Source organism: Centroberyx gerrardi, chromosome 7, assembly GCF_048128805.1.
Source record: "Centroberyx gerrardi isolate f3 chromosome 7, fCenGer3.hap1.cur.20231027, whole genome shotgun sequence".
NCBI lineage: Eukaryota > Metazoa > Chordata > Actinopteri > Beryciformes > Berycidae > Centroberyx > Centroberyx gerrardi.
The window spans coordinates 33,121,474-33,149,056 of NC_136003.1; the positions used below are offsets into that span (position 1 = coordinate 33,121,474).

Consider the following 27,583-nt stretch of genomic DNA (forward strand, 5'->3'; position numbering starts at 1 on the left):
AGTCAGGAGGTGGTCATTCAAGGACATCCCTTGATACTTTGCTGAGCAGTCAAATACAACGCTTATCTTCCTGGGCTTTTGTGGATGATAAACCCCATGGTGTGGGATGTACCATGCTGGATGCATCTCCTCTGGCTATGGTTTCTTCCATGAAGGCTGTGTAGTCTTTGTAATGCTGCTTATCTCTCTTCAGTCTTTTTTCCAGGCACTTAAGACGGTGAAATGCACATGCCCTGTTGTCTGGCAGGTTGGGCCTTTCTTGTTTAAATGGCAGTGGCATCTCATAATGTCAAGCATCCTTGAGTCTGATGCCATCTTTCAGTTTTGACAGGAACTGGATATCTTTTTGAGAGATATGGTCATCCTCTGCAAAAGCAGCTCTCAAAAAAAGCTGTCAGAGCTTCAGAGACTTGAAGCTGAAGATAGCTTCAAGTCTCTGAAGCTCTTCTAGTTGGTGTTCTTGCTCTTACAGGATTTCTAAAGTTGCTTGTTTAGCAGCAACTTCAGCAGCCGCATCATGCCTTTTGGCAGATGATACACTTGAGTGTCTAGAAATGACTCTTGAGTTGCTTTGCGACTGAATGGAAGCATTTGAGTCATAAGAGCTGCGACTTGACTTGTGCGAAGCTATGGACGTAAACACAGATTTGGTGTCATTCCAGTACACTTCTTCTACTTGGTGACCTTGACCTTCTTCCTTTCTTTCTAAACGATTCCTTGCAGTCTCTACAATGGTCCTTGTAACCGCTTCGCAAGTGTTGACTCTTCGGCGTGTGTCATGGTCAGGAATGTCTTCATACACAAGGTTTAAATCTATTGAGGCACTGCTGACCTTGGCTATGAGTTCTTGCAGCACTTCACTGGAGAAGTAGCCAGTCAGCAGTTGTTTAGACTCCTTGACCAGAGCCTTCCACTTCTCATAGCTGACTCTGAAATGATGTTCAAGTATTCTCAACCTTTCATTGCACAGTTCTTGGTCCTTTTCAGTTAACTTTCTGACTCTCTCACTTCTTGATGTATCACTGGCAGCTACTATGCCATCATTCTCTGGCAGTTGTGACTCTACAACTGCCTGGTTATCTTCTTGCTTGCTCTGTCTGTTGAGATGAGGGGTTGAGGGATTCAAAGTGTTGCTGTAGCTGTATGGCTTGATCCACACTCTCTCTGCCACCTGTGGGAGACCTATCCTTATCTGCCATTTTAGGTGCAAATTTAGTGGTGTTAGTTTGATCTTACTTGTGATTCTTACTCTTATGGCTTCTCACTATAGCTGAATCCTTAGTTAACAATTTAAATCAACACATATGTGACCTGCTCTATCATTTCCAGTCACATTGACCCCTCAAACCATTTTGAGTTTAATACACTGTTGGGAAGAGGAGAATGTAAGCTTTCTGGTGATATCAAAATTATCTTTGTACTCCAAAGATTGAGTGAGATGCACCCCTTGATGTCTTGACTGTTTCCAAACTATGTTTTTGAGAAAAAGGGCCTCAAAGTTTGAAGTCAATTCTGAGACATTTATTCAAATAAAGAAATCATTCAAACATAACACAACATACTAACATTACATTTGCAGTCTTGAGTGCCCATACATACACACACACACACACTCTCAAGCAGATATGCATGTGTGCACGTACACACACACACACACACACACACACACACACACACACACACACACACACACAGGTTGAGATGCCTGACAACTACGTTTTCCCGTGGATTAAACAATAATTTTGATTAGACAATAAAGTAAACGATGGTCAACCTGTTACTATGCAGATGTTCATTCATACTTTTAAGGGACACATAGTAAGGGAGAGAGGGACGGGGAGAAGCGTTGCCAGGTTCTTAGCGACAAAACCCTCCCAGTGCCAATTAAACCCAACCCATAAACAGCCCAATGATCAACGAAACTAGTCCAAAATAACAAACCAATAACAAAACTCCACAATACAACCCTGACAAACTTTATAAACAGCGTTTAAGTCCTACAGCATTTATAACATTTCCAAGTACATTAAAAACCGCGAACCTGTCAACATGAGGAATGCAAGCTTTGTTGACCAACTAAGCTAGTAGTTCTGCTTGTCACCCTACCTTTATAAGCTTCAAAACTATATTTAGCGTTTGAATTTCACAATAATCTTTACACAGAATGAAAGCCAAGACTTTATTTTATTAAAATCTGATGAAACCCCAAAACAGCCAAAAAACGATCTTTTCTCATAAAAATCACGTTATCCACAAATGCACCGTTGCGACTTCCGACTGAAGATGATAAAACGCGTCACATATATCAGCACTTGTAACAAGACATGTATCAACACTTGTATGAAGCGATTATACCACTAATTTACAGATTATATACTAATATCGTACTCTTAGCATTGTTTCTTCAGTAATACCCACACCAGCAATAAATTAGAATTAGAAATGTAGTAGCATAATACCAGCAAGTCTTACGAAAAATAATGCACAAATATCTCCACTCGCAGTTTACAACCAACCAACTTTAGGGCACCTTGCCTTGTACTTAACAGCACCCAGCTTTCCTTGAGCTTGTACTGCTCAGCGACTCCTTTAGCATCTCCTCCTTCTTGGGTTGCTGGTACATGTGGCGTTCTTATCTGATGGACCACTGGGACTACCGGACTTGGAAATAACTTGTCGGGCCCTATTTAAACGGTCCATAGTGCATGGTCTAAAGCACATGGCGCAAGTGCATTTAAGGCGTGTCCAAATCCACTTTTGCTAGTTAAATGGCGCATAATCTGGGTGCAATTAGGGCGCACGGCACAAAGGGGTTGTACTTAGTCTCTTAATTAATCAAAGGTGTGTTTTGGGCGTAACATGAATTAAACCAATCAGAGTGTCATCTCCCATTCCCTTTAAAAGCCAGGTGTGCTTGCACCTTGGCGCATTGCTATTTAAATGGCGGATTCCGCAAGTTGGAGAAACGACCGTCCAAAAAGCATCTATAGGCTGACATGGTGTGAATTAGTCTCAAGTAGCCTAAGTGCATTACAGTCTTTTAGACCCAGTTTGTCACAATTAAATCCGACAAATTCAAGGTGTTAGGCATTTGGACTGGATGTCTGAAGGTAATAAATACTGATGCGTTATGACGCACGGAGCGCATTGGAGATGCCGGTGCCAGATGCAGCGTCCTCTACAGCCTCCTCTTCACCGCAGTCTCACACTGTCTGATCCCCCGAGTCAGAAAACAAGAATACTGAACTTGTCTGCGTTTTTTATTCACATCGAATTAATGTGAAATGTTGAGTGCGTGGTTACGTTCACTCTTTCCAAAAACAAAAGGCACATTTACGATACCTGGGTCAGGAAGATACTGCGCCAACTGTCGGTAACTGTCTGTCGGTTCTGAATTAACAGCACTATAGGGTACATAAAATATGTATGTAGGCTATTGACCAATCAAGGGCGATGTGTGTGTGCGTCAGGTAGGCTTATGTTGTGCGTCGGGTGAAGGTAAGATGCCTTTGCAGTTTATTTTCATGACTTTTTGCTGGGCTGTGCTTTTTACATATTTACTGTGTTATTTTTCTTGGTTGTAGGTTGTGTATTTAGCAATTGGCAAAGTGTGATGATGGTTAACTGGACATGCACATTGTGCATTTGGCACTGCGTAATGGTGAAAGCATATAGCAATTTGGCAACAAAACACTATTTTGCATGGTAATGTTGTGTGTGTGTGTTTGAGAGAGAAAGAGAGAGAGAGAGAGAGAGATCTGATTGATGCTGTGGGTCTTTGTGTGGCAATAACAATGGGCAAGTTTTTGAGTTTGTATAACAACAGATGTAGGCGCATCTTACTATCTGAATAATGCACCCTTTAAATAGCAGGAAAATACTGCGCCATTGACTTTAGACCAGGTTTTTGTTGGTCAATGGCGCAATCGCTTTCCGCTGCCTCAAGATAGGAATGCGCCAACAATGCGCCTGACCACACCTCATTTTAAGACCAACACGCCCATGGGCGCACAGATGGGCGCAAGTACATTTGCTATTTAAACAACGTGGGTGCTGGGCGTGAAAATGACAACTGCGTCGGTCGGAAAATAGCAATGACACTTGCGCTGCGCTTTGCGCCGGGTGTAAGATAGGGCCCGTAGACTTGTTACCGCTGGTTGGGGTCTTCTTTGTCTCCCACTTGTGAAGAGCAGTTGAGTTCTCACTGTAGCTGCCTCCAGTTATCACAAGCACAATAATTATTTGGTTTAACTGATGGTTTTGTAACCTCCTGGGTAAGTACACCTCGCTCTAGGTTCGAAAGGAGCTAAGTTTGGAGTGCAATAACCATAGACACAACATACGTGAATTCAGTTAACTGCAACTCTAGTTTGCCTATGAATAGCAAAACAATGCAACTTGTATCACATTTACATGAATATGAAAAATAAAAAACTGGGCCCTTTAAACCAAAGAAAATTGTCCTTAGTTTTATCAATTGTCCTTATGTGGGATTTCTCCACAGTTTCAAGTAACTTCCAAGTCAGTGTCTGATGACCATAGAGGAAAATTGGTCAAAGTCAACTTTGTTTGAGTTCAGATCAGATGGAGGTCTGATCTGTCAGTCTGATGAGTCAGAGTGCAATCTTTAAGTATAATGTGTGTTCGAGTTGGTACCAATCCAGGTGACTGGCACGATCCTACCACAAGGCAGATAGTTTATCCAGCTGTTTCAGTGCAATGTAGATCCGGGTTCCTGGAAATCAAGCTGGGAGGCTCGCCATCTACTGGAATCGTTGGATCTTCTCACTCAATAAAAGACCTGACCTGCATTTACAAACAGGCTTATAGTCTCTGTTCTGCTTTCCTTTATATCTCATCTTATGTTTCTCTTATGTTGTACAACATCATACCAGATCATAACAACATCAAAGTAAGCGCTGACTGAATGCAAATACTTTACATATTGAAAATTATTTGTTACTCTCTAGTTCAACTTCCAAATTCTCAAATGATATTAGAATTATTTTGTTCTAACAAAATATGCTTAGCATATATTGACACAATACAAGTATAAGACATGAAATTAGAATTAAACCGTTTCAGCTTAGCCAATATTTGAGTAAGCAATAAACGCATATATCTTACACATTAAACATTGAACCTACAATCCTTACCCTTTCAGTGAAAGCAAAATTGTATTTTTCTGTAGAAACACAGTACCTGTTCAGTGATGTAAATAGGTGTGCGTCCTGCATCTCTGACGCGTTAAAATCCGAAAGAACGCAGTAAACTCACTATCAACGCGTCCAGGGGACGCACCCTATTTTTTCCTAGAAAGTAGTCTCAATCATCGCAGGAGAGACTTAATGCCCTTGCTGGGCCTGCATCCAAGGCTACTTTCGCAGCACATATTTCATTTAAACAAGGCTACAAATTGGTAAATAAACTCACATGGATGCTGTATTCACTCATGTCGATGATGACCCGATGATGCTTTACCGTCCAGGGGACGCGGCGTGTTGAAAAAAAAAAAATCCACCGGCCGCGATTTTCTCACCGTCTGCACTTATATCTCGCGCATATCTCCCATTTTGTTCAGTCTCAATGAGTGAAAAACAATGAGTGAGGAAAACCTTTTAAAATGCCACCAAAGAAAAAGATCAAACATATTGCTGGCCAACAAACTATTGCAGGTAGAGATGTACCCGAATCCGTTATTCAGGAAAGCACAGATAGGCTAATGCGATGGAAACACATATTTCTTCTACCCGAAGTTGCTCGTTATTATTCGGGGGAAAAAGCCATGATTGACATGTCTGTGCGTCAGCCACTATGTTTCTTCAAATCGATTCATATCATTGTGGATGGCCACAAGATAAAAATGCCCATTCTGTTTGCAACATAGGACTTTGATTTCACTAACTAGTCATTTCATTTACTACACATTAGAGGTCTGCGACCCGACCCGACCCCGACGGGACCCGAGACTGTAACGCGCTCGGTCGTGTCTTAGCTTACATTAGCTTTGTGCTTGTTAGCTTTAGGGAAGTAGGCTAACGTTACTCCTGGATAGCATGACAGAGTGAGACGACGTCAGTACTGGGTAGACTGGGAGTAGTTGGTGGTAGCCTACTCAACCTGTTGCTGTAACTCAGTCTCAGTAAAAAACAAGGAGCACCACCCAGTGACTTAATCTGTTACTGCAACCAAACAATGTTCCAAAAGCATAGTAGGCATATTTGCGACTGTTAGAACTGTATGTCGGGCTTGGTTGTTTTTTTTTTTCATGCTTGGAAAAAAGCACAATGTTTTATGCTCCTCGCTTTCTCCTGAAGCTCTGTGTCACACAGGCTGCTGGGCTCTCTCTCTCTCTCTCTCTCTCTCTCTCTCTCTCTCAATTCAATGGGGCTTTATTGGCATGGGAAACATACGTTTACATTGCCAAAGCAAAAGTAACATTGCAACATTGCAATCAAATATATAAATAGGAGAAGGTAAAATTAACTTAAAAATACAAACAGAAAAATTGTGCGTTTGCTGTTAAAAAAAAATATTATTGGGACCCACTCAATTTCCCTGGGACCCACTCAAATTACCACCTGTGGGTCCCGGGGACTCACTACATTGAAAACCTATTTACATCACTGCCTGTTTTACCAATTGAGTAAGCACAATAATTTTGACAAATGCTCTTAGCAGTAACAGTAAAACTAAATTTCGTAGTTCACTATTTCTTATCAAAAATACTGCTTGACAAATCACTTGATCATCTCTAGCAACATGAGAAGTAAATGATTAAGAATGCCACATTAGAAGAAATTCCCGTTTTTTCTATTTTAGTAACATGGTGAATATTACTATGAAACTTACACTTTAAGCATCAAATACGTTTCCTTTTAGATACTTGATATTCACAAACCACAGTAAAATGCTAGAATGGGCTTTACATGGAAATAACTTCCTTGCTAACACACAACAAACCTAGCAAAATGGAACTGAGAAGCTAGCTTACCGAGGCACGTGAAGTGCAACTAATTAAGATGAAACCGGCACTTCTGGCGGTCTCGTGGCTTCTGCAGGGAAACCGTTTCACTATCATCTGATAACTGCTCGACTTCAATAACCGTTTTGCCTTAGTTCTTACTGTTTGTCAACTTTTGTGAAGCTGAACGTTGTTACACGGAGCAACTACTTCTAGCTCAACATGGCGACTCGAAGGAACTGTAGCTATGTCCCATTTCCGGGGCCGGCTGGACCTGCGCCAACTGCCCAAAATGGGACGGTCTACAGAGGATTCCCTTCTACGTCACAGCGAGTTCCCGCCCCTACGCTCCAGACGATAACCAGCAGTAAATACCGGTTGCTCGCTACGCTACAGAAGCACGGAAAAATGGAGTTGAGCGATCTCACGATTGTTTTGGTTACTTATTTAATTTACCTCACAGTGGAGGAAATGGAGAGACTGGCCGAGAACCGCCAGGCTCGCCGTCGCGTGGTTTACCTGAGGATGAGCTCTGCAGGAGACCGTGGTCAGGTAAGGAGGCTCGATAAATCAAGTGTTATTTAAAGCTTTATGCATAACAGCTAACTTTTAGCTAGCTGCTGTGTGGCAGTTTCCACTAAACCTAGGCAACAATGTAATGTTACACTAGAAAATGTTTTAGTTTAGTTCTAGTCATGGTTTAGTAACATTCAAGTAATAATTGTAGTCATTAATCAAATACAGTAGTAGGCCTAATAGCACAGTAGCCCAAATACTGGTTGTCGCAATCAGAAAATCACTGAGGTAGTCTTTTATATCTGTCACCACATCAAATATGTGTCTATACATATACTGTATATTTGATTTGATGACACAGACATAAAAGATGAATTTAATATTGTGTATATACATACATACATCCTCCAGTGACCTCATGATCCCCTTTTAAATCACTAAGCTTCCTGAAAACACTATCTCAGAGTGTGATGTATGATTATCTCCACCCATCACAATCCCAGTCACAATGAGGTCTAGGTGTCCAACAGGGGAATCAGGGTGGGGATGCACAGCTATGTCTTATCTAAATTAGCAGAACTCAGTTGTTATTCCTACTTTGCCCTGTACACCAATGATTTACTTACAAAGCCTTGTAGTAATTGTATTCTACCAATTGAGTAGTAACTGTATTTTGCCAATTGGGACAGACATCCCTGCCCTGATTCCCCTGTTTAACACCTAGACCTCATTTTGACTACAATATGATTGGTGGAGATAATCATATCACTTTCTGAGATGCAGTATTTTAAGGAAGCTTGGTAATTTAGGGAGGGTCATGAGGTCACTGTTTGTTTGTTTGTGTATTTGAAGGACTATAAAGCTGAACAGCAGCACAATATATGGCATATTCTTACATGGCAGTTGAGGTTGTATTTTGTATAGCACTAAGTGTCTCCTCTTATTCTTGTCCCTTTCAGAAACATCTTGGAGACATGGCAGCCGTCGATTGCAGCATGCCAGCCCTGCAGACCCATCTCACTCCTTGGACGATGCGGTGGACAGCCCAGAGGCATCCCAAACTCTTCTGGAGACCACCCCAAATGATGTCCCGCTGACAGAGGGAGAAACACCAGGGTAACTGTTGTGGCAGCCCATCCATGTCGCCGCTGACGGTTATTAGTCAAGCAGCACCAGCAGGCTCCCTGCTCAGCTGACCACTGAAAAATTTTGTGTTGTTCGTTTTTTGAAACATTTCTAAAATCAGTTCTTTCCAGGCCATTTTGTTGCCAGTTTGTTAATTGTTCAGCGTTTTTATTACACATTTTTATTAGTTCACTGTTCCTATTTACCAATCTATACACATGGCCTTAGTTCAGCGTTCATTATTCCTATTTACCAATCTATACATATGGCCTTAGTTTGATGTTCACTGTGCCTTTTGACATTCCAATTTGCATCAATTGCATGCTGTGCTGTGTAAATAAAATAAACAATTTAAATAAAATATTTATTTAACAACAGAATTCATACTTTTTTGTTCATTGTTTTTCAATTAATTTTTCCCAAATTGAAAACAAGCGATCTGCTCTCGCCCTACTCTCCTCTGCACGCTTTTCCTCCGCCTCCCTCTGGAACTTCATATCCTCCCTAATGAGTTCCAGCAACTCGTCGTCTGCCCTCCTAGCTCGCTTTGGTGGCCCTGGCTCAGATGCTCCTGCCTCAGATGTCCCTGCCTCTCCTTCCTCCTCCTGCTCCTCCACTGCTGCACTTGGCCCTGGTTTGTCCTCTTGGATAGAGGCAACGGCCTAGTAGTAGAGTTGTGAAAAAAGTGTCTCTGAAAGGATGGCGGACAATACAATGTGGTGGTTGGACTCAGCACCTTCAAAAGAATCTACAGACACAAGACTTCTCAGTCTACGACACACGGTTCAGAAGTTATTGGCCAAAACGTAAAATTGCTTGTTATAGAGCCATCATCTGGCCAATAAGTGTGGGCTATCGTGCCTGAGTAGTGGGGGGCCATAAGACCCCACCTGCCAAATATGGTTGCTTCTGAGCTGCAGATACTTTTAGGGGAGAAAAAGAAAGAAAGAAAGAATTCCAGCAAAAACAATAGGGTTCCAGCATACATGCTTGGACCCCTAATTAAGCAATATCACACGAGAGGGAGTGCTGTTGTAATCCCTCTCATGAGATTATCTTCTATGACCGAATCACAGCCGTGCTGATATACATGTAGCCTGGCGAAATTAAACCAGCGCAGAACACAAAAATCTCTTCAGGATTCTTAATTCTGAACCAATGATTGATTCTGCAAATTAGTAGTTAAAATTGGAAACAAGGGTGATTCAGTTCTGCTTTTTAAAATAAAATCAGTCTCCAAAAAGATTGAAAACAAAAGACAAAATCTTCAATGCACAGTCATTGTATATAAAACACAACCTAAGGCGCTTGAGAGGACTCCTCAACCTAAACTAATATAGTCTTCACACCGCCTTATACACTAAATGCACTGTAACTGCACTAAGTGCACTATGAATGGTTCATAAGTACAGTAAATAACTAACATCCTGCAGTTAAACATACATTGCATAAGAAATTACAATCAGGAGTACATAAATAACTGTAGTGGTTCTTTCCTGAGAAAATGAGTGATTGTGCACACTCTCAAGCACTGCCTCTTTCAAACACGCTGGTAAAAGGAGTGCAGTCAAGGACGAGACAGAGAGACAGACAGCAAGTCAATTCAGGTTTAATTAAACAGGAACACATGTATGGGTCTGCACAGAGGAAGACAGTTTGCAATGGTTCTGCCTTCCATAGTAGTTATTCTGATGAATGCTAACTACCTCAGAACATAATGATGACACAGGTGAACAGTTTGAAGTTTGTACGGCCTGTTGTTCACTAAATCAGAATGCAGATATGAATGAGTAGCTGACTGACTCATCTGCTGACATGATTATGACCGATCAGTACAGCATGTCTGTACAGTGGTGAAAGTAGTAAAAATAGCTGACAAAAGTGTGTGACCTATTCATGTGAGACAATAGTGACACAAATTAATACTAAACAAGATGAATGTTCAGTCCCTTCAGTGCCTCCTGCATATATGTAAAGAGTTGTGGGATGCATCGTATCTGGTGGCTGGTTGGCTGGATTTAAATTAAAGCCCTTAATGTTCCCCTCTCTCTCTCTCTCTCTCTCTCTCTCTCTCTCTCTCTCTCTCTCTCTCTCTCTCTCTCTCTCTCTCTCTCTCTCTCTCTCTCTCTCTCTCTCTCTCTCTCTCTCTCTCTCTCAGTGGATGTCAGTGATGTTCGAGAGACTTCAGAGAACAGAGAAGCTTCATCCATTCAACCACAGTCTGCTCCTCTTCCTCACCTTCCCACCGACAGCAGTCAGACTGAAGGTAAACCTATTCTCTGGCTTGCCCTTACTGCCATGTTGGTTGTCTTGTCACTGCCCATTTTGTGTAGCTCTTAAAATGATTAAGAATTTATTTAATCCTCTTCTTTTACTTGCTTGGAAAAGTGAATCAGTAATTCTCTCCTCTTCCTTTAACAACTGTTGTCAAGATACCCTTGAGTGAAACTCTTAAGCCCCAACTGCTCCAGTGGAGCTGCTCTGTGGCCACCACAAGAGGACTGTGGTTGTCCCAGGTGTAAATGTGTGATTGCGAAACTGGGGCGCATCAAAGAGCATGTGTGCTCATTAAAACCTTTCCCTGGAAAACAGAGTTATAAATGTTGTGAATGAAACACCCCACAGTTAAATACCTGCTACACTTGCAATTAAATATCTGAATCTGAATACTATAATCCACAGCCTGCTCTGCCCATTATTGCAACCTGCTTGCTCCACTAAGGCTGCACATCCACAGGGAGCCTCTATTCGCAACTACCTTTTTCCCATGGCACAGCCGAGGGCATCATGCGGCAAATTCAGGTCAGTCAGTCAGTCAGTCAGTCAGTCAGTCAGTCAGTCAGTCAGTCAGTCAGGTAATGCTTAGTGAGATGTCGCCTACCTTAACGGTAGGTCAGGTTATTACCTGTGGTATGTGACGGTGGTGGAATAGATCATTTAACCGATAAACGTTTTCAACCCAATGTGAGTGATAAAACAATGTGTGAATTTAGTGAATTTAACTTGTTTCTATGAAGTAGCACCATTATGAGCGAAGCTAGGCTACTGTATTTCTGCCTCTCCCACCATGTTGACATTACAAAACAGCCCAATGGACAGAAATCTATTTGTCAATAATTTTGTCCGTTTTCCAATGGATCAGTGTGGCCGCAGCTAGTGGAATTCAACACACGCGCCGTGGGCCTGAACAGAATCTGTACTTGTTTGTTATTGCAAGGGAAAGGATGTAATGATGTTGACAGTGAAAACATGTTTGTGATTCTCAGAGCACCTACTTTTAGCAAAAACTGCACTGAATTTCAAATGGGTTTTCATTTATCTCACAAGCATCTGTTTAGTGCCAGCTAGAAAAGATGGGTCTACTGGACACACAACCTAATACTAGTTGCTTTTACAGATTCTACTGATTTGCTGGTGCAAACACCAAAGCCTCCACGACTCATCATATGGTACCAACACACACTCCAGTCGAACCTCCAGGACAGGTTTATGTGTGCACAAGAAGGATGGTCAGAGAGGAAGGATAAGAAACCTCTGGATGGTATCTACACAAAGCTCTACATTACAGACGGAGGTGACATACACATCAACAGGCAGCATGAGGTCAGGCAGATTGAGATGGCATCAAGAAATCCAGCGGACACAGAGGAATCAATCAAACCCAGCGACATCTTCAAACACCCTTCTGGAAAATACACATCCATAAGAACGGTACTGACCAATGGGATTGCAGGAATTGGCAAAACGTTCCTTGTGCACAAGTTCATCCTGGACTGGACTAAAGAGAGAGCCAATCAAGATGTTCATCTCATATTCCCCTTTACCTTCCGCCAGCTGAATTCACTGAAGGGAGAAAGGTTTCGTTTTGCAGAACTAATTCACAAATGTATCTGGGAAACCAAAGACATCAAGGAGGAGGCTCTTAATGAAATCTTCACAGAACTACAGAAGTCAGGAAACAAAAACTATGACAAGAGTAATTTCAAACTTCTGTTTGTGTTGGACGGACTGGATGAGAGCCGCCTTCAACTAGACTTCACTGCCAATGAAAAGTGCTCTATTGATGTGACAGAGTCAACCAGAGTAGAAGTACTGCTGACAAACCTCATCAAGGGGAAACTGCTTCCCTCTGCTCGCCTCTGGATAACCACACGACCTGCAGCAGCCAATCAGATCCCTGGAGACTTTGTTGACATGGTGACAGAGGTGAGAGGCTTCACTGACCCACAGAAGGAGGAGTACTTCAGGAAGAGATTCAGAGATGAGGAGCAGGCCAGAAGAATCATCTCCCACATCAAGACTTCACGAAGCCTCCACATCATGTGCCACATCCCAGTCTTCTGCTGGGTCACTGCTACAGTTCTGGAGGATCTGTTGAAAACCAGTGAGAGAGGAGAAGACCTGCCCAAGACCCTGACTGAGATGTACACAGAATTCCTGGTGTTTCAGATCGATCAGACGAAAAAGAAGTATGGCACAGAAAACAGCATTCAGTACATTCAGTCACTTGCAAAACTGGCTTTTCACCAGCTGGAGAAAGGCAATCTGATCTTCTATGAGAAGGACCTAAAAAAGAGTGGCATTAACTTCACTGAAGCCTCAGTGTACTCAGGAGTGTTCACACAGATCTTTAAAGAAGAGCGTGGGCGAAAGAAGGACAAGGACAAGAACAAGATGTTCAGCTTTGTCCATCTGAGCATTCAGGAGTTTCTGGCTGCTGTTCATGTGGTCCTGTCACTCATCAACAGCAACAAGAATGTAATGCCCAAGCCACAAGTGACTTTCCATGGTCTGTGGATGCTTTTCAGCAAAACATCTGCAAGAGAGGTCTACAGGATTGCTATTGACAAGGCCTTACAAAGTCCAAATGGACACCTGGACTTGTTCTTACGCTTCCTCCTGGGCCTTTCACTGCAGACCAATCAGGATCTCCTAGAAGACCTGCTGAAACAGACAGGAAGTACCTCACAGATCAATCAGGAAACAGTCCAGTACATCAAGGAGAAGATCAGGGAGAATCCTTCTCCAGAGAGAAGCATCAATCTGTTCCACTGTCTGAATGAGCTGAATGACCGTTCTCTAGTGGAGGAGATCCAACAGTACCTGAGTTCAGGAACTCTCTCCACAGAGAAACTCTCCCCTGCTCAGTGGTCGGCTCTGGTCTTCATCTTACTGTCATCAGAAGAGAAGCTGGACGTGTTTGACCTGAAGAAATACTCTGCTTCACAGAAGTGTCTTCTGTGGCTGCTGCCAGTGCTCGAAACCTCCAACATTGCTCTGTAGGTGCATTGATAACTGTATATTAACTATATTAATATGTTTTTACCGAGGAGAAAATAGAAACATTTTCAAAGTTGTTGTTCCTCTTCATCACTAATTCTTCTTCAGGCTGAGTGGCTGTAAGCTGTCAGAGGGAAGCTGTGAAGCTCTGGCCTCAGTTCTCAGCTCCCAGTCCTCTAGTCTGAGAGAGCTGGACCTGAGTAACAACGACCTGCAGGATTCAGGAGTGAAGCTGCTCTCTGCTGGACTGGAGAGTCCACACTGTAGACTGGACACTCTCAGGTCAGAACTGTTCCGGTCTGGTCTCAAACTAAACGGCAGACTGCGCTCACAAGCTTTCAGTTGAAATCTTCAGGTTAGATAGTGAAAGCTAAACTTACAGTTAACAATAATGTTCCTACCCGTTTCTTTGATCAGTTCAAAGTAATGAGAATAAAGTTCTGCAGTTTATTATTGTGTTCATTCTGAAAGCGAGTCACAACCTACAAGCTTCCACCGCACCGCAGCCTGCTGCACGTCTGCTTGTAATAACATATGTAACATATAATACCTTATTTTAAAAAAAAATTTGCACTAACTAAACATTTAACCATTTGAAAGAAAAATAAAAGTAGCGAAATGTAACTTTGAGAAAGTAACTAATAACTGATTACATAAATTGGAAAACTAACATGTTAAGTTACTCTGTAACTGTAACTTACCCCCAACATTGGTCCCAGGGCATTAATCAGGTAATAAAATTAAATCCATAGATTGTAGCTACAACATATTTGGTGAGTCAAGAAATGACCAAAAAGTTAAAATAGGTTATATCACTAGTATAATGTGTTAGCTGGATAAGAAATGAATGACATTAAAATATAAGGGACAAACATTTTCATATCTCTGTATCTCCATTGATGACATATATTAAAGTCATGTTTTTACAGGGGAGAAAATAGACACATTTTTAAAGTTGTTGTTTGTCTTCATCACTTATTCTTCAGGCTGAGTGTCTGTCAGCTGTCAGAGAGAAGCTGTGAAGCTCTGGCCTCAGTTCTCAGCTCCCAGTCCTCTAGTCTGAGAGAGCTGGACCTGAGTAACAACGACCTGCAGGATTCAGGAGTGAAGCTGCTCTCTGCTGGACTGGAGAGTCCACACTGTAGACTGGAGACTCTCAGGTCAGGATTCCTCAACCTGGTCAACACATGGCCATTTAAATCCTGCTTTACTTAAGTCCAGTTGTGTTAATTGGACTTTCACACTATTTTAAGATAAGATAAGATAGCACTTATCTCCTATGAATTGCATTCTGGTTTCAATCAGTATATTTAATTATTTCCCCTCCTTGCTGTTGTTGAGACCTAAAATACCAAAAAGGCTTTCTAAGATTCTGCAGCAGACTGGTCCAAGAACTGCCAAACTGACCAAATGAAAGCACAAAGCAGATCATTGGAGCAAAAGTTTACAATGGTGACTGCTGCAGTTTTTACTAAAAGTAGCCAAAAGTAATCCTCAGTAATAAACAATGAATAAACTATACTAACTGTGTGTGTGTGTGTGTGTGTGTGTGCAGGCTGTCAGGCTGTCTGCTCACAGAGGAAGGCTGTGCTTCTCTGGCCTCAGCTCTGAGCTCCAACCCCTCCCATCTGAGAGAGCTGGACCTGAGCTACAATCATCCAGGAGCCTCAGGAATGAAGCTGCTCTCTGCTGGACTGGAGGATCCACACTGGAGACTGGACTCTCTCAGGTCTGGAGAGGCAACGTCTGCTAGAAGGCTGAGAGTCACACACATTTTCTCTGTCACACTGAATCATTCATAGGGAAGGTTATTAAATGTCCATATTTCCATCGTCAAAGAGAATCTGCTGGTCTGACTTTGTTTATTCCCCCAGTGTGGACCATGGTGGAGTGCAGAGGTTGAAACCAGGTCTGAGGAAGTGTAAGTGTGTATTTAGTTTGATTCATGAAAACAAAACAGCTCACATTCAACTATCCTACTACAAAATGAGGAAAACTCTGTCTGTCTGTCTGCATCCATTTTGCTCCTCAATGGGTTGGCCAATCAATCTGAAACTGCACATGGGCATTGAGCATTGGCATAGGCAGGGAGTGACGAAGCTGATTTTTCCATTTTCCCAAATTTACGCTGTCAGTCAGTGCTTAGTAACACCTCCTTTGGCAGAAATCTCAGCCTCCAAATGGCTAACAGTCTTTCTATTCTTGCTTTAGGAATTGTTTCCCACCGTTCCTTGCAGAAAACTTCAAGTTCAAATATGTTCATGCACTGATAGAAGGGGGGAGCTCGTTCCACCATTGTAATGTCAGGGATGAGAAAAGTCGTGACTGGGACGAGCGACTTCTGAGGCCGCGTAGCGATGGAGGGGCGAGGGTGGAGGAGCGGAGAGAGCGAGCAGGAGTTTGGAACCTGACCAGTGATTATAGATAGGGAGGGCCAGTTCGATGTAGGCGAGTACCAGTGTCTAAATTTGATGCGAGCAGAGATGGAAAGCCAGTGAAGTGACCGGAAGAGGGGAGTGATGTGAGAAATTTTGTTGGTTGAACACCAGACGGGCTGCAGCATTCTGAATGCGCTGTAAAGGTCTGATGGCAGAGGGTCGCCCAGCCAAAAGAGCGTTGCAGTTGTCTAGGCGGGAGATGACAAGACCCTGGACCAGGAGTTTTGCCGCTTCCCTCGTAAGTAACGCATATTGCGGATGTTGTAGAGGGAAAACCTACAGGAGCGGGTCGTCGTGGCAATGTAGGCAGAGAAGGACAGCTGGTTGTCCAGGATCACCCCGAGGTTCTTGGCAGTCTGAGAGGGCAACACAGAGGTGTTCTCAATGGTGATGGAAGTCTATCTTGTCAAGACTGAGCTTGAGGTGGTGCACAGACATCCGAGCACTAATGTCTTTAAGAAATGCAGAGATTGGCTCATCAACTTGTGTTTCTGGGGGGGGGGAGGTAGAGCTGAGTGTCATCAGCATAGCAGTGATAGGAGACGCAATGAGAGGAGATCACATGGCCAAAGGATTTAGTGTACAGAGAGAACAGCAGGGGCCCCAGGACTGAGCCTTGAGGGACACCAGTGTTAGGAGTACAAGGTCTAGACAGACATCCTCTCCATGAGACCTGGTATGAGCGGTTAGCTAAGTAGGATGTGAATCAGGAGTGTGCAGATCCTGTAATGCCAAGTTCAGAGAGGCTAGAGAGAAGGATTTGGTGGTCAACTGTATCAAAAGCAGCAGACAAGTCCACAGAGGAGAGGAATGACTGGATCCAGGGGGTCGTTCTGAGAGAGATAGAGAGTTGATTGGAAACTGCTTGCTCAAGGGTTTTGGTTAGGAGAGAAGAGATACAGGTCTGTAGTTATGGATATCAGCAGGGTTTTCAGCATACTGGATCCACCCCCATGCTTAACGGTTGGCAAGGTGTTCTTTTCTTCAAATGCTTCTCCTTTTTTTCTCCAAACGTACCTTTGGTGATTGTGGCCAACAAATTACATTTTTGTTTCATCAGTCCACAGCCCTTTGTTCCAAAAAGCCTCTAGCATATCTAAGTGTTGTGTTGTATACTGAAGATGTTGTCTTTAGTGATGAGATCGCAGGTAAGGTTTCCTGCTGATGACTCTTCCATGCAGCTCATGTATGTGCAAGTAACAATGCACAGTGGACCGGTGCACCACTACTCCAGTGCCTGCTAAACCTTCCTGCAGGTTCTTTGCAGTGATATGGGGGTTTTACTTTGCATACCTGACCATTCTACAAGCAGTTCTATCAGAGATTTCTCTTGGTCTTCTTGACTTCAACAGTTCCCCTTAACTTACATTTCTTAATGACGTTTCAGACAGTGGAAATTGCAAGCTGGTAGCGTTTAGATATATTTGTAGCCTTCCCCTGTTTTGTAAGAGTCAATTATGTTTATTTTCAGATCCTCAGTCAGCTGCTTAGAGGACTTCATGGTTGTTGATTCTAAGTACAAGAGGTTAGAAGGGTCAGAGAATTTATTAAGCTCTGGAACTGTCTTCACCTGGCTTGAATTAAGGCCTAACGAGTCAATTACCATAGGTTCTGAGAGTAGACCTTGAAAAAAACCACTAATGGATCAAATAGAAGGGTGCCTAAACCTTTGCACATGCCACATTTAGGCCCACTGTTTTATTTTTTTCAATCTGTTTTTGCATACCACTGTATATATGTGTATGTATGTGTGTAGGGATGGGGACTTGAGTTTGCGACTCGCACTCGAGTTACACTTAGGTGAGGTGTGAGCATCTAGGTATAACAATAATAATAATAATAATAATAATTTATTTACTTTTCACCTATTTGTGTTATTATTAGTCTCTTTTGATTATATTTTCCTAATTGTTACACCTTATTTAAGCCCCATTAGAGGTTGGTTGCCTTTTCCTGTAATTTGAATCAATAACTAAATAAATAATTGTTTACAAAAATGAAACTGTTAATTTAACAGTCAAGTTGGTAGTAAATCAATAAATAACAAACACAGCAGGTCTATCAGATAATAATCTGCTGCTGTATTGTGTCTTCTTCTCTCCATCAGATGCCTGTGAACTCACACTGGACCCAAACACAGCAAACAGAAACCTCTTCCTGTCTGAAGACAACAGAAAGGTGACAGAGGTGACAGACGAGAAGCAGCCATATCCTGATCACCCAGAGAGATTTGAAGACTGTTATCAAGTGCTGTGTAGAAACGGTCTGACTGGTCGCTGTTACTGGGAGGTCGAGTGGAAAGGATGGGTTTATATAGGAGTGACTTACAGAGGAATCAGAAGGAGAGGAGAGGGAGATGACTGCTGGCTTGGAAGGAATGAAAAGTCCTGGAGTCTGGACTGCACTCGTTTGTCTGCCTGGCACAATAACAGAGAAACAGCCATGCCTTCCTCTCTCTCCTCTGGCTCTGGCAGAGTCGCAGTGTATCTGGACTGGTCTGCTGGCTCTCTGTCCTTCTACAGAGTTTCCTCTGACTCACTGATCCACATCCACACCTTCCACTCCACATTCACTGAACCCCTCTATCCTGCATTTAGGTTCGGGTTTAAGTTTGACTCCTCAGTGTCTCTGTGTCAGATAGAGGAGGGAGAGTCGCCTCCTGTGTAGAGAAACACTCACACTGCTGACCAAAGACAGCAGCTGAAATGATAGTTGACTCTGTAGAGGATCACACACACACACAAACAGAAGCACACACTTGTATCTTAATGTGAGAATATTAACATTTGTATTTTCATATAGATAATGAGTCATTTCACTGTAAAAAAAAAAAAATACATGAATCACTGTCAACAAACTGTATTCTATAAGCAGGGAAACTGAACAGGGTTTTAACACGACAAATTATTAGCGAAATTTGTTAAATCCGAGGTCGTAGTGATTGGTGATATGAATTGGGACTGGCTAAAAGATCAATGTGAGGCATTTAACTTAACACAGTTAATTGAGTCTCCAACTAGACCAAACCCTAAAATCCCAGAAATTCACTACCACTGGGATCTTCCCTAACAACGCGAGCGATCATTATGTTATGGCTTGTGTTAGGGACACCGAGATTCCTAAACCCCTTTCACGCTTCGTGATGATTGTGGTGATTTCAGTGAAGGATGTGAATGGGTGATTGGAAAGTGGAGGGGAGACGGGTTCCGAATCAGAGACGGTGGAGGCGGAGGCCAGTTGGCTGTGGATTGTGTCAATTTTAGTTTGAAGGAATGATAGAAATTAGTCACATTTACTGATGGTGAAGGAGTCGTTAATGATGTGACAAACGCCTTGGACAGTAAACAGCACTGTGCTTGTCTCCTTGTTGACCTGTCCAAGGCTTTTGACACCGTTGACCATCAGACTCTCCTCAATAGACTGTACGATGTTGGGCTGAGTTCCAGTGTGGTTGGCTGGTTTAAACAATATCTTTCTAACAGGAAGCAGTATGTCTCCGTCGATGGTCTGAAATCTCGGGCCAGGATCGGGCTCGATCCTGGCTCCCATCCTCTTCAGTATTTACATAAACAATGTTGATGAGGCATTGCGGACACAAAAGCTAATTTTTATGCAGATGACAATGATGTTCTTTATTCTATTGCCCCCTCTTTAGACAGCGCTCTATCTAAACTCCGGTCTGCTTTTAACACCCTGCAGGAAAATTTTATTCAACTCCGACTTGTGCTGAATTCTGACAAAACCAAACTTATAAAATCTTCCCGCACTAAATTTAAATGTTCTGCAAACTTAACATGTTACAAGCTCCAAGTACCTGGGAGTCTGGCTGGATAAGGATCTTAATTTCAAAGAGGACATCAGCAAATTGACAGAAAATCTCAAAGTTTTTCAATACGCCAGGCAAAGACTAGTTTCCTCTACCTTCATACCAGTTTTAGATTACTGTGATATTATTTATATGCAGCCCCACTCTCCGCACTTAAGACTCTTGATTCCCTCGACCACTCAGCTTTACGCTGCATCGCTAACCTCGGACCATTAACTCATCACTGTGTCCTGTATCAGAAATTACACTGGAACTCACTAGCCACCAGACGAGTGATAAACTGGTACATTTTTATTTATAAAGCCATTATCTGTAATCTGCCCTCTTATTTGACCACACTCCAATTTGCCAGCAAAGCCTACAGTCTAATATTACAGTCCTGCATTCTTCTTAAAGTTCCCAGAATCAGAACTGTTTTGGTGAAAAGGCATTTGATTATTTTCCCCCCTGGTCCTGGAACAATCTCCAGTCAAAGCTCCAGCTCCACCCTTTTATTCCCCTAAATCAGTTCAAACAAATGATCCACAGTCTTATGCAAGATGTGTACTATCTAAATTGTGACTTTTTTTTTATTGTACATATTTTAGTATTTTTCTTTTTCTGTACTGTTTTTGTATGTTTTATTGTGTAACCCCTGCTGCCATTTCTTGGCCAGGTCTCTCTTGAGAGAGATTTTGAATCTCAATGGGACTTCCTGGTAAAATAAAGGCTAAATAAAAAAATAAAAAAAATATAATAAAAGCAGCATCATGACAAACATACAACAATGTAAGAAAGCACGTCTTCACACATGGACCGTGCAGAGCAGCACTCAAAGTTTATCTGGATTTGACTTTGATTGTCCAACAATGATGGACGAGCGTCTCATAACCCCGGTTATAGGATTTCCTGAATTATATGAACGAAGAGATGTGTATGGGCTTTATTTATCTAGTTTAATTGTGGACGGAAACAATTTCTGTAAACTTTTAATATTTTGGTATGGGTATTCAACAATAAATGTTATGTTTTGTATATGACTATTATCATGCAAAGTTAATTTATATTGAATATTTATTTAAATTCATCACTACTTTTACTGCCATTTTGACAACATCTGGTTTAGTTTACGTACCTATAACACAACAGTAGGATAAATCCAATGCATGCAACGCTCGGAGCGCAAAGCAATGCAAACCCAACGCAGTAACAGCAGTAATGGACTCTCCCATTTTGAATGAATGGATTTCCGGTGGAGGGCTACGGATTCGTTGCAATGTCACACGCAAACACAAACATATGGACACTACTGTCAATTTTCTCCCCAAAAATGTTGTTGCAGTGGAATTGTGTTGATAGAAGAGATCGTTCTAAATATTATTCAAGCTGAACATGCCGATACAGATTTAATTCAGCTTGTTGAGCCATGATGAGGCTGTAAAGACTTAGACTTTACTTCATTGCCAAATCAACTAGACAGTTCCTTGGAATTTGCTACAGTGTGCTTCATGAAAACATACATCTATAACACAATATCACACAACAAAACAACAACTTAACAAGCCAGCAAACAACAATAACAAACATCAGCAGAACAAGACAGACTAAAAGGTAATGGATAATAAGTAAGAGAGCAAACATTCTATACAAATACAATTTAAAAAGCAATTTAAAATTACAAGTTAAAATCCAGTACAATTCAGTAGCAGAGAGATGAGAGCTTAGCCAAAGTGCTTTAAGTCATTCAGAATACGGACAACAGTTGCATAGGTGCTATTTCTGAACCTAGAGGTGCGGGTCTGAAGTGAGGAGTTCAGACCGAGGGTTTGCTGGGTGAAAAGTGTCCGTCAGGATTTTCAGACCAACCCTCTGCATGCAGGTCGCATGTCTTTCTGAGAGAGAGGGCAGCTTAGTTCCAGTGATTCTCTCCAACTGCTTTTCCTCCTTAGCTGTGATACTGCTGAACCAGACAGTTGATCCTCCCTCGACACCCCAAACCTCCTGAGTTGCCTCAGAAAGAATAGTTTGTTTTTTATAATGGAGGCGGTGTTATCCTCCCACTTCAGAGAGGAGGAGATGGTGGTGCCAAGAAATTTAAAGCAGCACACTTGCTCTACTTCCTGGCCGTTGATGACAAGTGGAGGAAGCTCCCTCCTACCCCTCCTGAAGTCCACGACCATCTCTTTACTTTTTGTGATGTTCAGCTGTAGGTTGTTGACTTGACACCAGTTGACCATAAGGGAGACTTCATTACGGCAGGCAGTTTCATCATTAGAGGAAATGAGGCCCACCACTGTTGTGTCATCTGCAAACTTAAACATCCTAACAGAGTCATGATGAGAGATGCAGTCCAGTGTGTAGTGAGTAAAGGAGAGGGGACAACACACACCCTTGTGGTGCGCCCGTACTAATGCTTAAAGATTTTTTAATATCTATTATTGATTTTAACCACCTGAGATCTGTTCTGAAGGAAATCTAGTACCCAGAGGGCTAAAGATTGTGAAACTCAAACAATCTAGAAGGCAGAATACAGTTGAAAGCAGAGCTGTGATCAACAAACAGAAAACGGGCCTGAGTAGCAGGAGCCTCAAGGTGCTGTAAGATGTGATGTAAACAACACAGCATCAACAGACCTACAAGCTCTATATGCAAACTGGTAGGAGTCCAATACAACATCAGACAGATGGTTACATCTACGTGTTTCTACACTACAGCACCACCTGGTGGAGCCGGGCTGCACCTGCCCCTAATGCAGAATATTGACTGGCGATGGTGCTGTGTGTGTGTGTGTGTGTGTGTGTGTGTGTGTGTGTGTGTCCTGACATTGATTGACAGGAGTATGTTCATTATCTTCCAGCCTATTTTTGGGCTGTAAAAGGTTTCTGCAGTAAAATCAACCTGTATTTTGAGTGAGGATAGGTGGAGAAAGATAAAAACAAGGTAAAATGGGATTTAAAGTGGTGTGATCATATGAACATTATATGAAAATCATTTAAAACATCAGAAAACCTTTCTCCAGGATGGCTGCTCCTGGCGCTCTGTAGCTGTCGTTTAATCAAATGCTGCCCCCTGCTGGTTAACGGGGAACACACACATCACATTTCTACTGGGACAGTGTAGCAGGGAGGGCTAGAAGAAATAACTTTGGTGGAACATTATCAGCATTTAGTTCACAAACCTCTGTGCAACTTCACGAATGTTCAACAACACAATTGCACACTCTGACGACCCGTAGTGAGCACAAGTCACTTTCAGTTTGAACACATGCTGCGTTTCATTAGTCATTTAACAAGCTCTCCTTCACTTCCCCTCGGCACTTGGTAATACGTAGCACCATACGTAAGAGCAGGGGGGCAGGGTCCGAGGGGGGGCAGAATATATGAAATGGAACGCACTTGCCCTTGAAGGATAAGGCCGGTGTTTTTTAATGCATTTCTTACCGTCAACAAATCCTATGAAAATAACAAAATCAGCAATGAATTTGTTTTGCTGACAAGTCTCGTCCATGTAGCGGTGCCCAGTAAAGCCTCATGTCCCAGCAGCCATAGAACTGCATTGTATTAATAAAACTATTAAAAACACGTCAAAGGCCAGCCGACTTTTTCCTCAAACAACTTAATAAGCCGGCTGTAAACACTTTGCGATCTCAGGAAAGTAGTTCCGCAGCACAGAAAATAGTCCCCGGAGTAATGAAGAATTTGTTCCCATTTGAATTTGATTTGGTAATAACTACAACAGTCTGACTTTTCATGGTAACAGTTAGCGATTTTTAAAATGTAAACTATGTCTTTGTGAGCTGTATTTAAAGGTTTTTAGCTTACAATTGGAGCCAATGACTTCCAGGTTGACGGCTAAAAACGGAACGTGGGAAGTCAGAAAGTAACGGGAGGAGAGCAAACGCATTGTTTTTGTTATTTTCATAGGATTTGTTGACGGTAAGAAATGCATTAAAAAACACCGGCCTTATCCTTATGGCGTAATAATTAATAATAAGAATAAATAATAAAAATTGCACAGAACAATGAGTAATAAAATATTGCAGATGAGTTCATTTCATAAATATGTTTAAATCCTCTAAATATTGTTTGTTTACTTACATTTATATTTCTCACCTGTTCGTGCACTGGAATTGACGGACGATCACAATGCATCCTGGGAAATATGCGCTTGTGAAGTCTACATCGTTGTTGACTCGCTCCCTCGGCCCTCGAAGGGTCGATCTCAGAAAGTTCACTGGAGTTTTCAGAGTGATGTAACGGCACTTAAGATGGAGGAGGGGATTCCCCCGAGGGGAAGTGCAGAGGGGAAGTCGACGAGGGCCGGTTGAAACGACGCACCGCTAGTCTATAAATCATATTCTTTTAACCTGCCAGATGTCTGATAGGCAGAGTCAGGACAGAGCATGAATCTGCAGTCTCAGATAAAACATTTAAAAATCAACACTACAGACAATCTTTCTTTTAACTGTATTTAATGGCCTACAATCTAGGAAAACAAACAAAACAATTGTGATAGTTGATAGTTAAAGTGTAGGTTTCTTTTGTATTATTTGGTGAAAATTTCATAACACCCTGTCTATTTTTATTTCTGCTGAAGACAGTTGGAGTAAAAGTTTATAATTCTGTTATAACTGATCTGGGTATATCCAATCACCAATTTTTTTAAATTTTTTTTTTAGATATCCAATCACCAATTTTGGTTCATTTTAAACCAGTTTGCCAGCGGGGCGGTGTTTGGAACTGTTTGGGCCAATCGCAATGCTTAAAATGGGAAAACTCCACCCAGCCAGGTAGCTGCGTCACTTTAAACAAACACACAATCAAATGACAGGCGCAGACAGTTTGTGAGCTGCGGAGCGGCCAAGCTGAGGAAGAGAAACAGGAAACCAGACATCCGGTGTTATTTTCAACCCAATGTGAGTGATAAAACAATGTGTTCAAGTGGATTTAACTTGCAGACAGACAGATTTGTCATTGTCAATTTTATAATTTATAATAAATAATTGTATTTATTTGTAACTGAAATGAGTGACTAACATTAGTTTAAAGTTTGCTTGCATGTTAGTATGGCAAGGAGATTGCAGGAATATAGATAGGTTTACATCTCTACTCTTACTTAATATCACAAGAAGAATCTTTTTGAAGAGAAGTGCTGATTTATCTCTCATCACCTTTTACTTTGTTTATGATGCCATACTCCAAGAAATGAAGTGCTATACAAGTAGGCTATCATTTCAAATAAACGTATTTTTGCCATGGCAACGTGAATCTTTAATTTAGTAATAACTTAATCTTTGAAACACAATGTATAGTAGTAATCGTTACTGTCTCCTTTAGGTAACTGCCTTGCAACAATACACTGTGATTTGGCTTTAAGAAACAGAGTCAGTTAATTAGAATCAGTTCCTGAAAAGACATGATGCGACTGCAGGACACAGAGGCAGGTTAGACAGGGAAACAGGCTGCTGAATAGTAAAGTACAGGAACTAGAAATGACTCGAAACGTAGTGCGCTGACGGGTCTCTATGATCCGGCAGAGACTGGATGGTGAAGCAGGGCTTATGAAGACAGCTGATTAGGATGCAGAGCAGCTGTGGAGACCGGGAGCCTGACTCCAGCACACCTGAATACACTCACACACACACACACACACACACACACACACACACACACACACACACACACACACACACACACACACACTCACACACACAGGGGAAAACACTGGGAGACAGGTTAGACTGGGGCTGAAGCTGAGGTGGAGGGAGGCACCGTAACACATGTAGCTGTTTTAATTGAAAAATTTAAGATAAAGAAATAAAGTTACAGTTCGTATATTGTTACTGTCTCTTTAAGATGCTCCCTTGCCTGGCGCGTTTGTTGACTTTTAGACAGATGCGGTAATTTTGTGAAGGTTAGATTAATGTCTATATAATGTCTATATAATCTATATAATACTTCCATGCCAAAGGCTTTGATTAAACACTCGGGACAGGAGGAGAACCTGTGCTAGCGGAAACCTGGCTTTTAATTCCTGAAAATAAAAAAAATGACAAATACTGAGTTGGTTTTTTTTTGGATAAAAAATAATAGGAAGTGTGAGTGCGTGAGAGGAGCAAAATGTCTGAGTCTCATGCTCAGGTCGTGAGGGTTGGCAGCCCTGTATGTTATCTTTGAGTTTATATGAATATAGTAATTTAAAAAGTCTCCTAGACAGCCATCAGTCCTAGCGTTGCTCTATTCTAACAGCCAGATGGAGGCAGGGGGATCAGCCTCAGATGAGGGGAGACTGGCCAGCAGAGCTCAGGTGATTCGATGTTGTAGAAAGATAATAAGCTAAACTAATTGTTTTATACCATATAAGTCATGGTCATCTCCTAACTGGCACCCTTGTAAACAATATCATTCATAAGTAAGTCTCAATGTGGTGCATTAATTTAGAACAGTGATAAGGACTATATCAGAGCCATGTGGTTATCTGAATCAGAATCAAGTATTCATCCAGGCAATGTGCTTTTGAAAGCTTTAATAAATATTAATATCGATGCCTTTCGAGAGCTTTTGAGAGCTGACTGTTGTTGTCATGTTCCCTGTAGCAGGAGGAAGTTGTGCCAGTTTTGAGGAAGTGGCAGAAAACATTGTTGATACAAGGAAGAGTCACATTCAAACAGGGAAGTGCCAGTAAAATATGAAACAAGTGAATTACAGGAAGGACAGCAAGTGATCCAGTGAGACAGCAGAGAGTAGCACAGAGGCAGAAGCTGAGCCCACCTCACTGAAGCCACACTCTTGGCTTGACCCTGAACTCCTTGTACATGATTGATTCTGCTTCACATCACAAATGCATCATCTTTGACACTGTTTTTCAGTCAACTGCTGTACATCAGAAGCATATAGTACACTCTTGCATCTTTAATGACCATTCTGTGTCACATTTTCTTCTATTTTCTCTAATTTAGCCAAGTACTCTCCACACTTCCTAAATATTAATGACTCTGTAAATTGGTTTAATGATCTCTGTTCTTCAGCTGTTGATGCTACTGCTCCATATAAAACCAGAACAACTCAAGCTGTTAATCCACTATCCTTGCATTAATGACAGCAACTGATGCCAAAGAAGAGAATATAGAAAAACCAAAAAAAGAAAAATCAAAGATGCGAGATCCACCTATTTCTCTGGCTTAATCAGCAATAACAAACACAAGCGGAACGGCATAGAAGCCACTTTTCTATGTGAAGCACTTTGTAACATTGTGTTTTAAAAAGTGCTATATAAATAAAGCTTTACTTACTTACTTACATACATACACCAACCAAACCCCAAATCCATAGCGGTGCAGAGACTGTCAGTCAGGACACTCACTACCCATAGCTTCACTAGAGCCATTATTGTGATAATTGAATACATTCAGCTGTTAGTGGGAAGCGTGATGGAAATCTTCCATGAAATCACCAT

At 41.8% G+C, this 27,583-nt stretch overlaps 1 protein-coding gene across 1 annotated transcript in view; it reads left to right on the plus strand.

Moving 5' to 3' along the window:
• LOC144539498 (NACHT, LRR and PYD domains-containing protein 3-like) overlaps positions 1 to 19,216 on the plus strand; it is a 306,969-nt gene extending 287,753 nt beyond the window's left edge. Inside the window, exons 3-8 of the mRNA XM_078284789.1 lie at positions 5,682 to 5,695; positions 12,035 to 13,884; positions 13,994 to 14,167; positions 15,441 to 15,614; positions 15,760 to 15,806; positions 18,431 to 19,216. Coding sequence (XP_078140915.1) covers positions 5,682 to 5,695; positions 12,035 to 13,884; positions 13,994 to 14,167; positions 15,441 to 15,614; positions 15,760 to 15,806; positions 18,431 to 18,990 — 2,819 coding nt within the window. The 3' untranslated portion in view covers positions 18,991 to 19,216. The remainder of the gene's footprint in view (positions 1 to 5,681; positions 5,696 to 12,034; positions 13,885 to 13,993; positions 14,168 to 15,440; positions 15,615 to 15,759; positions 15,807 to 18,430) is intronic.
• The last annotated feature ends 8,367 nt before the right edge of the window (positions 19,217 to 27,583 follow it).